Raw genomic sequence first — 14,929 nt, forward strand, 5'->3', positions numbered from 1 at the left:
TGAAAGTAACAAGAAAAGTTCCCAGGACATAGACATATCTGATATGGGCAGAAAGCTAATAAATAGATTGTGGCCATGCTCCTTATGAACTTGCATTTCAAATTTTGAACAGATGAACATAATCTTTTACCAGATCTCATGTGTTGTATTCTCCTTCATTAATTTCACATTTCCACAAACTTCAAAATGTTATCTTTCAAATGGTATCAAGAATATGCATATCCTTCCCTCAGGTCCTGAACTAAAGGTAGTTAGATTTGGGTATGTCATTTTAGGCGAAAATGGAAAAAAGCAAACCTGCGAGCCACGGCGGCCCCTCATGACGAGTTCAGATATTTTGTAGTCCCCACCCCTATCAAACTTGCCCATCCCTGATTTAGGGAATGGAGTTCTCAACCTGAGTGCCAAATATCATGCCATAATACACAGTATTGACAGGGAACATTTTACTACAAGGGGGGGTTACTAACATGCATTGCTGGCTCAAACTCTTAATATAGATCCAACAATAAGCATGCACAGGAGGGGAAGTTGTCCTTTACCATATACATAGCATCAGCGTGTTCTCATCCAATTCCAATCTTCACCATGCATTACACTATTTTTGTGTTGCTGGTGATTTCATTACCTATGGTTATTCATAAATACAAACATAGTATTCACAAAGGGATTGTGAATGAATGGCTGCATTTCCTGATGCATGGGGTGACTTGTCTCGGTGCGTGTGAGTCTCTTACACACACACACACACGATCAAATCAAATTTTATTGGTCACATACACATGGTTAGCAGATGTTAATGTGAGTGTAGCGAAATGCTTGTGCTTCTAGTTCCGACCGTGCAGTAATATCTAACAATATCTAAGTAATCTAACAATTTCACAACAACTACCTTATACACACACATAAGTGTAACTGAATGAGCGCCTCCTGCTGAGCGCCTCCTGCTGAGCGCCTCCTGCTGGGATACACACTACACATAGTGACTCAGACACCCCTTTTCAAGTCTATTTGTCTTTGTTTACATAGGACCAAGTGGGGAGTAGTCACGACTCTCTCAAAAGCAGCAAGGCCATACTGTGATTGTGTTTGTTTAGTCACAGCAGGATATGTGTGTGCGCGTGGGGGAACTGTGGATCACTGAACTTATATACACACAGATGACATCCCACTCCAAATCTGCTCTCCCTGGCATGACAAAAGGGAATCCAGCCTTGGAGTGTAACCGGTGAGGTCATGCCACAGGTATTTGCTGTGCCCGCACCCAGGACGCGCTACCTCTGCTTCCGGCGTATGTGTGTGTACACGGCCCTGGAGGGTTGGATGCAATGTGGCCGGAAGTGATCCTCATTCACCACACTCACACCTGAACAAAATCCAGTCCAATGAGAGATCTGATGAAAACCAGGGCCGCATCCACAAAGAGTCTTAGAGTAAGAGTGCTGATCTAAGATCAGCTGTGCCTTTAGATCATAATAAATAATATTGTATGGACAGATCCTAGATCAGCACTCCTACTCAGACCGTTTGTGTGTACGGACCCTGGTAGTCGAAACGTTGTCTAATAAATTCACATGGGAGCATAATGCAGTGTGCAGAGTACACTATTTTGACGTCCAGCACCTGCTAAGTCTACGGATATGCGTGTCATCTCTTTTCTATTCAGTAATACACCTGTTTTGTGGAGAAAAGCAGTTGGATGTTTTTCATTGTGCTTACATACACCCTATAGGATGGAGTAACCTCTTTCTATCCCTTTCTCTCGCTCTCTTTTCACCCTGTTGTGCTCTCTCATTATCAGGTTCTGTCATACCTTGTTGGTGAGGAGCTGGCACACTTGAGGTACATAGTCAATGAGGCAGCCTCCACTAGGGAATGCTGGGATGTGTAGTGCAGAGGAACCTCCAAGTGCGCTGATGGTCAGAAAAAGAAAGAAAGAGTTAAACTACGGCACACAGCAATTAAATTCATATCCCTACTAAGGCTCATTCTATAAGGAGACCTGGTGGCTTTGAGTAAATTGCAGATGCATGCAGGTCATCCTATGCTTCTCATAATAAATCACTTTTAGACTACCTGTGGTATAAAAAAATGGGAACATTCTAGAGTTGGTTCTTGTTTACTTCAAAGCCTTACACTCTGCAATTTGAATTGGCAGAGAGCGAGAGTTAGAGAAAGAGAGGGAGGTAGAGGCAGCAATAAGGGACTGTGCACGCAACCCTTCTGTCAAACATTACATACATTTTTCCGCTGACTTCACTGCATGGTTTATCAGAAGCATTTAATCTCATGACAAGATTCAGACTTTGCTCACACAAGTATTTTCTGCCTCTATGTACAGAACCATAACACACACACCCTGGCATGTCCTTGATATACACAAGTTTATCCCTTAATTCAGGTTCAGCCCCACCCTGCTCTACAAACACAAGTGTTCTCAGGCATGACTGACAGGGGTGGTGGTTCCAGCTCCAGGCACATCCCTCCCTCCCTCTAACAGAACAGAACAGAAGTAGAAGAACAGGTGGAGACTGGAGAGGAGAGAGAAGGGCAATATGAACAGCACACACCCTGTTAATGCAAGAAATAGGAATGAGGTCAGACATAAGCCTCTAAACAGACCACGTGTCCCTACGATCCACACCAGATATGATGTGTGTGTGTGTGCGTGTTTGCATCTAGTGCAGACACACTAGCACGGAATCCGTCACCGCAAAACGACACGACAACCCCTTCTAAAAGAAAGCAAACAACTCTCTCTTTCCATCAGTATCTCTCCACATGCATCTTTCTCACAGTATACAAACCCATCCAAAATCTAATTTGAACAAACATATACACACACAACCTCACAGAGAGACCAGCCATAAGGTCAGAAAGAAGAAACGTTATGTTCCCATTTGGAGGGTGGGGGGGGGGGTCATAGCTAAAACCATGAAGCTACACTCTCTAGAGCTGGAGGGGGTCATAGGTAAAAGCTACATTCTCTAGAGCTGGAGGGGGTCATAGGTAAAAGCTACATTCTCTAGAGCTGGAGGGGGTCATAGGTAAAACCATGAAGCTACATTCTCTAGAGCTGGAGGGGGTCATTGTGAGGACCGCTGTGTCCTTGACTTGGGGATCCGCACACAACGGTCAGCACGTTTGTTCGCTTTGCCGTAATGCCATGGACGAGAGTCGTCACTTATCCTGCTGGCTTCTTTCCCTTGTCCTCCGTTTATTTGTTTGTTTCTTCCTCTGACGTTTTCCGCTCTGGTCCCTGCAGCGTTGCTCCGGTCGTGATTAGCGCATGCTTGCTTAATCAGGAAAAATGACCATCGCTCGGGCCCTGGGAGGACTAACCAACTGGCGGTCGTCATCCCCTCGTTTTTACTCCTCCCTCGCTCCTTGGGCAAAAGAGAGAGATGAACCGGAGGGCTCGTTGGAGGTCCCTGGCTGATACAGTAGTGTGGGACGGTCATGGATGAATGTTTATTATCAGCGTTTACTTGACTTGAGTATCCGTGTAACTAACTGAATGCTCATTTTACATGCATTACGCCTGAACATGTATTACGCATAGGATATGTCAAGAGGTCATACATGGTGCCACGAAGCGCTGGGGTCTAGATGCTACTGTTTGACGTGCAAGAGGGATCACGACGGCCCAATAGCCTTCATAAACCATGTTTTTTCATAGTCTGATTTAGATTGAATGCCAGTCTAAGGCCGTATCTGGTGTTCTACAGTATTGGTGCAGTGTTTTTAACCTTAGACAACAAGCTATATGGCTAACGGACCTGGGTTCACATAGTATTTACATAGTTCAAATCCTTTCAGCATTTTGATTGAGCATGCCTGGAGTGCCTGATGGGCAGGTTTTGCACTTTTGGGGTTATTCCATTGCTCCAGGCAAGCTCAATCAAGGGCAACTTAATTAAAAAAAATAGAAAGAACACAAACACTGTTTGAACCAAGGCCTCTATTCAGGTCTCCATATAAACTACATGACCAAAAGTATATCAACACCTGCTCGTCAAACATCTCATTCCAAAATCATGGGCATTAATATGGAGTTGGTCCCTTTTTGTTGCTATAACAGCCTCCACTCTTCTGGGAAGGCTTTCCACTAGATGTTGGAACATTGCAGCAGGGACCTGCTTCCATTCAACCACAACAGCATTAGTGAAGTCGGGCACTGATATTGAGCGATTAGGCCTTGCTCGTAGTCGGCGTCCCAATTCATCCCAAAGGTGTTTGATGGGGTTGAGGACAGAGGTCTGGGTAAGGCCAGTCAAGTTCTTCCGCACCGATCTCAACAAACTATTTTTGTATAGACCTCACTTGGAGCACGGGGGAAATGTCATACTGAAACAGGAAAGGGCCTTCCACAAACTGTTGGCGCAAAGTTAGAACCACAGAATCGTCTAGAATGTCACTGGATGCTGTAGCGTTAAGATTTCCCTTCACTGGAACGAAGGGGCCTAGCCAGAACCATGAAAAACAGCCCTAGACCATTATTCCTCCTCCACGAAACATTATAGTTGGCACTATTGCATTCAGGGCAGGTAGCATTCTCCTGGCATCCGCCAAACCCAGATTAGTCTGTCGGACTGCCAGATATTGAAGTGTGATTCATCACTCCAGAGAACGTGTTTCCACTACTCCAGTGTCCAAAGGCGGCGAACTTTACACCACTCAAGCCGACGCTTGGCATTGCGCATGGTAATCTTAGGCTTGTTTACGGCTGCTTGGCCATGGAAACCCATTTCATGAAGCTCCCGACGAACAGTTCTTGTGCTGAGTGTTGCAGCTGAGGACAGACGATTTTTATATGCTACGTGCTTCAGCACTCGGCGGTCCCGTTCTGTGAACTTTTGTGGCCTATCGCTTCGCGATGGAGCCGTTGTTGCTCCTAGTCGTTTTCACTTCACAATAACAGCACTTACAGTTGACTGGGGCAGCTCTAGCAGAGCAGAAACTTGACAGGCAAAAACTGACTTGTTGGAAAGGTGGCATCCTATCACGTGCCACGTTGAAAGTCAGCTGGCCATTCTACTGTCCATGTTTGTCTATGGAGATTGCATGGCGGTGTGCTTAATTTTATACACCTGTCAGAAACGAGTGTGGCTGAAATAGCCGAATCCACCAATTTGAAGGGGTATCCACGTACTTTTGTATATATAGTGTAATGATCTATATATATATTTTTTACCCTTATTTAACTAGGTAAGTCAGTTAAGAACAAATTCTTATTTACAATGATGACCTACCGGGGAAGAGTGGGTTAACTGCCTTGTTCAGGGGCAGAACAACATATTTTTACCTTGTCAGCTCTGGGATTCGGTCCAGCAACCTTTCGGTTACTGGCCCAACGCTCTAACCACTCAGCTACATTTCTAGACTGCATTTCTATCTGCAATATTTCTCCTTACTGAACACACCCCTGACGGCACAATGCCTCAAGGTGTGGTGGGAAACGATGATGATATAGTATGGGTCAGACAGAGGTTGTAACTGGGCCATATTATCCAGGTATGAGGGGAGTTGCCAGAGCACATTGTGGGAGGCAGATAATCTAAGTTGTGGCTTCTCATCAGTAGATTAATAATGTCTGAATGTTTGTTACACAATGTGGGCTGCGACCACTTCCCTTTAATGCAGTTTTACAAAGCTACTTGTTGTGGTTTAGTCACTATCCAGTGTTCCTCACAATTTAGATACAACATCCTCAGTCATGACTCTAGTATCAGTGTATTGCTTGACAAACTACTAATAATGTCAGTTGTTCTTTACCTTGTTCAGGGTTGATATATATTGCGCTACTTCAAGCATAGATCAATGATGCCATATTGTCGCCAACATAGAAATATAATTAAATCAAAATGCTGTGGTCTGATGAGCTATGCCCTAGATAGTAATTATATTTCTATGGTCACCAAGCCCTGTGAATTGTGAACGATGCATTCCAAATAGGTCATACTGCCATGATGAGAGCCCGATGCACATATTAGCATTGCTCTCTGTGCTTTTTTGTCTAAATGCTACAATGACCAACGCAAAGCAGCACACGACAACGAAGACAAATCCTCCGACTGTAAAAGTCTATCCACCCACAGATCCATCTAAGAATAACCTCATTTCATTCAGATGTAAATGTAGACATAGACGCACAGAATGGCCGACTCACCAGTTAATTAGCGAACTCGTCACTCACGCGTGTTGATTGGGTTTGTGAACAAAGACACTTGCAATTGTCATTGTAATGACGCACGCCTCAAATTGTCAATTGAATGAAGGCTGATTAATCACTAGCGTCTGATGCTGCCAGATGAACTGTGGAAATGGAAAGAAGATATTTATTGTGTGTTTGTCAAGGTATTTGAGAAGATATTTCATATGCATTGGACCCAAAATGCTTGCTCTACTTCACTTAATTTTAAGTTGCTTAAAGTAATAATAGTAGTATTAGCAGTCTTGTGATTGCTGTGCAGTTTTGATTATAAAACGTAAAGATTCATTGTAGCGTTTGTATAGTAACAGTGTCGGAAAAAGTACCCAACTGTCATCCTTGAGTAAAAGTAAAAGATACCTTAATAGAAAATGACTCAAGTAAAAGTCACCTGGTAAAATTCTACTTGAGTAAAAGTCTAAGTATTTGGTTCAAAATATACTTAAGTATCAAAAGTAAAAGTATAAATAATTTTCAAATTCCTTATATTAAGCAAACCAGATTAAGTAAACCACCATTGTCATGTTATTTAAATGTACGGAAAGCCAGGGGCACACCAAATCTTAGACATTTACAAACAAAGCATGTGTTTAGTGAGTCCGCTAGATCAGAGGCAGTAGGGATGACCAGGGATGTTCACTTGATAAGTGCGTGAATGAGACTATTTTCCTGTCCTGCTAAGCATTCAAAATGTAACAAGTACTTTTGGGTGTCAAGGAAAATGTATGGAGTAAAAAGTACAATGTTTTCTTAAGGAATGCAGTGAAGTAAAAGTAGTCAAAAATATAAATAGTAAAGTACAGATAACCCAAAAAACGACTTAAGTAGTACTTTAAAGTATTTTTTACTTAAGTACTTTACACCACTGCATAGTAGAGAGGAAAGGTTTAAAATGGACACATAATATAGTTTTAAATATTGGTATGAAAAAAGTTGCAGATTAGCAGGAGCTTGTTTGACAAGTGTAGGTCCATAGCCGGTGTTCATTCAAGGTTCAATCATGTTTGGTGATGGTACTATACACAAAAGTGAAGGAAATTGCTTTATACAAATCTGACCCTGGTCAGTTAAAAGACTGTTGATTGTCTGAGTGAATGTGTGTGTAAGGGCCAGGGAATCACCTTGTAAGAAAGAAAAGAGGATTCAAACTGACAAAGGCACTAGATTCTTAGTCCTTATCTGTTCTCACATGGTCTCTCGCTCTCACACACACACGCTTCACTCCACCTGAGTCACCAAAGGTAATCTCCTGCGTTGATTAAGTCATGGGCGGTCTTGTCACTGCATGAGTGTGTATATGTTTGTGTATGTCCTGTATTCAGTAAATATGTCACACGGAAGGCTACGTTGCTTGGGGGGGGTTGTTCACACAATGACTCCTATCCATTGTTGGTGGAGTGCTACGAGTGGAGTCACCAGCACAGGCAGAAGCAGGGACACCTCAGGGGTCCATGGAGAAGGGTATCATGGGACCAAAAATGGCTAAGGACTTTGGCCAAATTGCCAAGTGGATTGGTAACCCACCCAAAGGGATTTGGGGTATATTTTCAGACCGTTTAGTGAAAGGGAATAGCATCTGCTATTAAAACGTTGCCGTAATTCATTTCAATGCAGTGAGCCGTAGTCACCAGATGAGCGTTAATCTTTCTGTGCATACATGACATGGTAGGGTATAGAAGTGCTCACTAAAAAGCATGAGCTGGCGCACAACCAGAGAAAATGATTTAGTGTAGAGATGCTGACTAACGGTGAATACACTGTAAACTATAAAAACAAAGAGTCGCACACTCCATATGCACAACCTCCCAGTAATCTATTGGGTAAAAAAACACCAACGTTTCGACATCACTGTGCCTTCTTCAGGGTCAAGTGCTCACGGACAGCGTTTTGCAAATAAATTACATGGTCTCAATGTCACTGAAAGCATCCGTTTCGACTAGCATCATAGTTCTCTGTGAAGGCCGAGGCCCTACCCCCGAAAGAGTTGTCACCAAAAGATCCTCAAACCCCCCCAAAGTAGAATATGTCACTAGTCCTAAGTAGCATGAGCGTATCCCTATTTTTTTGGACCAGCCAGCACCTCTTCGGTCATTGTCTTCAGGCAACAGTTTGGCACTGTCGTGACCCCCTAGCCTGGTAAACACCCTCATTACCTGTTCAGTTGTTTCAATCCCACTTTATCTATGTGGAATCTTGTAATTCTCTGATATGCCCCTGGTGTAAAGGGCTTCAGTGGTACAATTTGTGCTAAGGGTGGGAAGTAAAGTGTCCCATTGAGCTGAAAGAGAAGGTCAAAAGTGAATTTTGAATATTTGGGAAAATGTAACGTTCAGATCACACCCAACCCACTTCTTTGGCACAGAGGGTTCCCAAAGTTCCCATAGACCTGTGTACAGTGCATTTCCTGTTTTGGCCTAATGACACTCTCCCTTTAATCCGTGGCAATATGCATCTGGAACACAGCTGTTCAAGTTAATGTCCTGACATGCCAAAAAGAGTCTCTAAAGAAACTTTGATTACGACAGAAAGGTTTCTAGAGAAACTTTAATTGTGACAAAGACAGCTTTCACAAACCGAAGAACCTCAAGGGCTTAAGCTAAAATTATGGCCTAGTAGAAAATACTTAATTCATGATAATACCACCTGGAAAGCTAGGAATTGTGGGTAACGTAGTCTCACGACCCTTCCTCCGTCACTCAGTCAGAACCCAAAGCAGGTAACTCAGGGAGGGATGATGATGTGTCAACCATGGACACAACGGCCATGACAGGGGTGAGGCTGAAGTCTGGCAGCATGGTGTCGTGTAGAAAAAATACCCCCCCCCCCACACACACACAGTGTAGTACCTGGAATTCCTTGGGTGCTTTTGATATTCATGAGGGAGTGGGTAAGATCTGTGGACTCGCTCAGTCATCGGTGCATTGAGGAACAATCACAATTATGTTGCAAGGATAGGTGTGTGTGTGAGGAGTGTTCTGGTGGGTGCCCGTGGCTATGCTATGCTAGGCTGCTCCCTCTAGATATATGGGGTTATAGGCAGCTACAGGATAAATATTATAGAGAGGAACAACGCAAATAACTTGGCGGCTTACAATGGTTCACAAGTACACATATGGAAAAGCATACAAGCACACTAGAGATGTGTAATGCATGTATTACAAGCAAAGGCAATTGCATTCACATATGCACACACACACAGACCCAAACATTGCTCTGCCGCAGCCTAAAACTGTCTCTCTCTGTTGATTTTCTTTGGCTCCCAAATAGGCTTTGGTTTGGGGGCAGAGACAATGCCCACTCGATTCTTTTACGTAACACTGCAGGTTTTCTGGGTAGAGCGAGAGGCTAACGACTCATCTCATAGACTGACTGGGTACAGTCAGGTCCAGACCAGCCAACGGTGGAGAAGAAAAGCGAGACAATGGAGAAAAAAGGAGAGGTAACAGGGAGGCAGGAAAATGAGTAAAGAGAAGGATGGAAGAGACATGGGCTGTCAATCTAAACCTTGTATATGGCTGACATTGGTAGATGCCTTGTATATGGCTGACATTGGTAGATGCCTTGTATATGGCTGACATTGGTAGATGCCTTGTATATGGCTGACATTGGTAGATGCCTTGTATATGGCTGACATTGGTAGATGCCTTGTATATGGCTGACATTGGTAGATGCCTTGTATATGGCTGACATTGGTAGATGCCTTGTATATGACTGACATTGGTAGATGCCTTGTATATGGCTGACATAACCATATCCATTTAGCATCAAATGATTTAAATACAATCGGTAGCATGAAATTGTACTTGAGGCTCAAGTCATTTCACAAGATAGTACAACACAGCCTGTCCTTATTCAAGTGGCTATTGAATGTACTTCTGAATAACAACAGTACATGTTAAGGTTTTTTGTATGCCGCACTTCAATATCCCAATGAGAGGAACGAAGTCAACTGCATAAACACAAAAGCGTAGGTGAAGATCCTCTCTTAACCGAATCAATGCGCGAGGAAGAGTGGTGAGGACCAGGCATGAAAGTATTTAAGTCCGAGCGAACTAGCGTACAAACGAACGCACAATAGCTGCAGCCCATGTATAGGCAAGTACATACATGGGTGTCAGTGGAGTAGCTATGAAGTATAGTATCTCTCTCTGGAACGGCTGGTCTGTTTGAAAAGAGAGAGAAAGGTACAACGTCATAGCTCTAAGGGGATTAAAAAATATTCACTTTCTCCCAGAATGCCTTAGATCCTGGAGCTACCGCAGCCCTCCAAGGAGAGAGAAAAGGAGAGAGGGAAATGAGATATCAAACGTCTCTCTCAAGTCCCACTCTCTTTCCTTCTCTCTTTGAGGCTCCGCCAGCAAGACTGACTGGGAGGCGAGAGAGAGATCAGGAGCGGAGAGGAGGATGAGGGGAGAAGGAGGGGGAGAGAGAGAGAGAGAGAGAGAGAGAGAGAGAGAGAGAGAGAGAGAGAGAGAGAGAGAGAGAGAGAGAGAGAGAGAGAGAGAGAGAGAGAGAGAATGAGGAGAGAGTAAAAGGAAAGAGAAAACGTTTTCTTTGCCAGGTCAGCTTCAAGGGAAGGGGGACAGAAAGCCAGGGCCAAAGTGGAGCAAGAACACAAGCAACAAAGCCACGGGCATAGGGAACACACACAGACATACAGTGAGCTCCAAAAGTTAACTTGTATGTGTATTAAAGTAGTCAACGGATTAGTATTTGGTTCCATATTCATAGCATGCAATGGTTACATCAAGCTCAACAAACTTGCTGGATCCTCTTGCTGTTTGTATTGTGTTTCAGATTATTTTGTGCCCGATAGAACTGAATGGTGAATAATGTATTGTGTCATTTTGGAGTCACTTTTATTGTAAATAAGAATATAATATGTTTCTGAACACTTCTACATTAATGTGGATGCTATCATGATCATGGATAGTCCTGAATGAATCGTGAATAATGCTGAAATTATGAGTGAGAAAGTTACAGACATGCTAACCTCTCACCATTACAATAACAGGGGAGGTTAGCATTTTTGTGGGGTATGATATTTGTGGTTTTAACTTTCTCACTCATCATTATTCGTAATCCACATTAATGTAGAAGTGTTTTTGTAATCCTTGTGCGTTAAGAAGGTGAATGCACCAATTTGTAAGTCGCTCTGGATAAGAGCGTCTGCTAAATGACTTAAATGTAAATGTAAATGTAAGAATATGGGTACAAATACTAAACTTTTCACTGTTTTAATACACATACGTGAATTTGTTCTAACACTATTGGTCTAAAACGGTTTACCCAATTTCGATGAGTATACCTCAAATTAAAGCTGACAGTGCTGGAGTAGAGCCAAAGCAACAAAAAATGTCTCACTGTCCCAATGCTTTTGGAGCTCGCACGCACGCACGCAAAGTCATAAGGCCCAAAGTCAACACGAAAATACTACACTCAAGCAAGCATGCATACACATACAAACATGAAATAGCTTGAGACTAAAGTTATTGAGGTAAATACGGAATTAAAATCTTTGGAATCTACGCTACGTTGTTCGGGCTCAACCTTTTTTCTCAAAGGGCCAGATATGTCCATATTATAGTAGGGTCTGCTGTGCAGCCCTCTCTCCTACATCTCTCCTCCCCAGCGCCACACGTTCCCCCTTTCCCGCTTTCCTCTTTCATGCCTTTAGCCTCTTTCTGTCCATTCTCCTCACTCAACTGGCCGAGGAGGGCGCCGAACGCCACTGGAGCCTGGTCTAGTACATGGGCAAGGTCAAGCCTGCGAACGCACAAACACAGACACACATAGCTGAGCTGGCATGCTTCTCCTCTTGGTTGTTAGTAGGGTGGATGCAAGCGTTCTCAACCTCATTGAAAATAAATATGGAACATTTTCAAATCTGTTACTGCAATCGCAATTCACTTTCTGAATTGATGGGAATGGAAATTTAGTTGACGAATGACCCCGACCCCGGTGGTCTATAGCACTGTCAGAGAGTACTACAATGTAGTGTGGAGAGTGCAGGGGACTAACTCATAAACAAAACATCTTTAAGTGTTAAAAAAACAAAAAATCAACTTTTTGTATTCACTAGTCAGAATAAGAAGTCTCAATTGGTGGGAATGAAATGGAACAAGTCACATCCATTAGATTGCTCTGAGTTTTAATTGATGAAAAGTTACCCTCATATGAAATTTGTCTGTAGCAAAGTGATGAAATCTGTTGGTATCATCAGAAAGATTAGTGGTTTGGTTCATCAGGCTTGTTTCCTAAGTCTATAATATAGCTTAATTTGCTCATCTCTCATTTACTGTAATATTGTCTGGCCCAGTATATATGCCTCCTACCTACACAAATTACTCATCATACAAACTAAATGTGCAAGACTAACCTTCTCTAATTACCTGGCTCTATCCGCACCTTTGTTTAAGAAACGCAATATCTTGTCTATTTACGACATTAATATATGCCAATTATACACTTTCATCTACAAATACTCATGGCTCCCAGACAGTTTACCTAAACCCTTCAATGGATTCTTCCAGGTTAATTCTGAAATCCAACTACATAAAACAAGGCACTGCGATAACCTTCACCCCTCCCCAATGCCGCACCTCACATAGTCAATTCTCTATCAGATACCGAGGTACCATCCTCTGGAATTATTATCTTCACATTGCCAAAACCTCATGATCCTTCAATAACGTCAAGTTAAGACTGGGGGTCAGCCCGATGAACCTAACTACCCAATAATCCCCTTCAAGTAGCCTAACTCTCACACACAATCACACATTGTTTGCGAGACAGAGCGCGAGCACAAGACAGAGCGCCAGCGCGAGACAGAGAGTGAAACAGAGCTAGAGACAGAAGGGGAACGAAAGATGGAGGAAAGGAGAAAGAGCTAGAGAGAATAGATGACCAACAGGGAGACAGTGAGAGAAAGAGACAGCTAGAGATAATGAGAGAAGAAAGGAAAAGAGAGAAAATGGAGGACAGGAGAAACAGTGTGAGGAGAAGTAAAAAAACAAACAAGTGAGACAAAGAGTGCTGGGGTGTAGACCGAGAGAGTGAGAAAAGTCAAGGGAGAGGAGGGATGAAAAGAGACAGAGATAGAGGGCGCAGAGGCCCCTTAACCTGGTATGACAGGGAGTGCGCTCTTAAATAAACATCTCCAGAGATTATTCCAAGCACGAACGGCCAGACCAGGCCGGCTAGAGGGGGGCATGGGGTCAAGAGAGGGGATGTTTACATACCTGACACTCTGCCCTGACACACACATGCACACACACACAAACTCATGTACAGTACACACACACACACACACACACACACACACACACACACACACACACACACACACACACACACACACACACACACACACACACACACACACACACACACACACACACACACACACACACACACACACACACCCACACGCCCACACGCCCACACACACACACACACGCCCACACACACGCGCCCACAGACGCAGTCACTCTCAGCCCCAGACACTGACTATGTGTCATCTATCTCTTTTGTTCTTCTTTTTCTTTTTAAAGGAACACGAGTCCAGACACTGGCGTGTCGAATTATACATTGATGACATCATGCGCTGCGGTTTTCACAATGCATTTTTGTTTATCATCTTCTTACGCCTTACATGCTCTCCATCTGCATCCTACAAGTCTGTCTCATATAGTCAAGTTTTTGAGGAGATATGGGGCCAACTGTCTGGCAGTAATGGTCAGAAATGCAAATCGGAACATCTTTCTCCAGCCAGGAGAAAGGGCTCCTCTAGAGCCTGGTTCTCTTCAAGGTTTCGTCCTACTTATAAGGAGTTGTTGCTTGCCACTGTCACATTGGCTTGCTCTTAAAGGCCCAGGGCAGTCAAAAATGCTATTTTACTATGTTTTATATATACAGAAATAATTCACATCTCTTGACTTTTTCCACATTTTGGTGTGTTACAGCCTGAATTTAAGATGGTTTAAATTTGCCTCAAAGAAGGCCACCTATTGGTAGATGGGTAAAAAAAAAAGAAGCAGACTTTGAATATCCCTTATTAATTACCCCTGAGTCAATACATGTTAGAATCACCTTTGGCAACGATTCCATAGGTCTTCAGTGTGTGACAGGTTAGTACAGTGGTGAACCTATAGACCTCCAGTATGTGACAGTGGTGAACCTATAGGTCTTCAGTGTGTGACTCTAGGTCTTCAGTGTGTGACAGGTTAGTACAGTGTTGAACCTATAGGTCTTCAGTGTGACAGGTTAGTACAGTGGTGAACCTATAGGCCTTCAGTGTGTGACAGTGGTGAACCTATAGGCTTTCAGTGTGACAGGTTAGTACAGTGGTGAACCTATAGACCTCCAGTATGTGACAGTGGTGAACCTATAGGTCTTCAGTGTGTGACTCTAGGTCTTCAGTGTGTGACAGGTTAGTACAGTGGTGAACCTATAGGTCTTCAGTGTGACAGGTTAGTACAGTGGTGAACCTATAGGCCTTCAGTGTGTGACAGTGGTGAACCTATAGGCCTTCAGTGTGACAGGTTAGTACAGTGGTGAATCTATAGGTCTTCAGTGTGTGACAGTGGTGAACCTATAGGTCTTCCGTGTGACAGGTTAGTACAGTGGTGAACCTATAGGTCTTCAGTGTGACAGGTTAGTACAGTGGTGAACCTATAGGTCTTCAGTGTGACAGGTTAGTACAGTGGTGAACCTATA

General features: G+C 43.3%; 1 protein-coding gene across 1 annotated transcript in view; it reads right to left on the bottom strand.

Moving 5' to 3' along the window:
* babam2 (BRISC and BRCA1 A complex member 2) overlaps positions 1 to 14,929 on the bottom strand; it is a 194,566-nt gene that overhangs the window by 36,584 nt on the left and 143,053 nt on the right. Inside the window, exon 8 of the mRNA XM_046366379.1 lies at positions 1,814 to 1,913. Within this exon, the coding sequence (XP_046222335.1) occupies positions 1,814 to 1,913 (100 nt within the window). The remainder of the gene's footprint in view (positions 1 to 1,813; positions 1,914 to 14,929) is intronic.

This window comes from Oncorhynchus gorbuscha, linkage group LG10 (assembly GCF_021184085.1).
Source record: "Oncorhynchus gorbuscha isolate QuinsamMale2020 ecotype Even-year linkage group LG10, OgorEven_v1.0, whole genome shotgun sequence".
Lineage (NCBI taxonomy): Eukaryota > Metazoa > Chordata > Actinopteri > Salmoniformes > Salmonidae > Oncorhynchus > Oncorhynchus gorbuscha.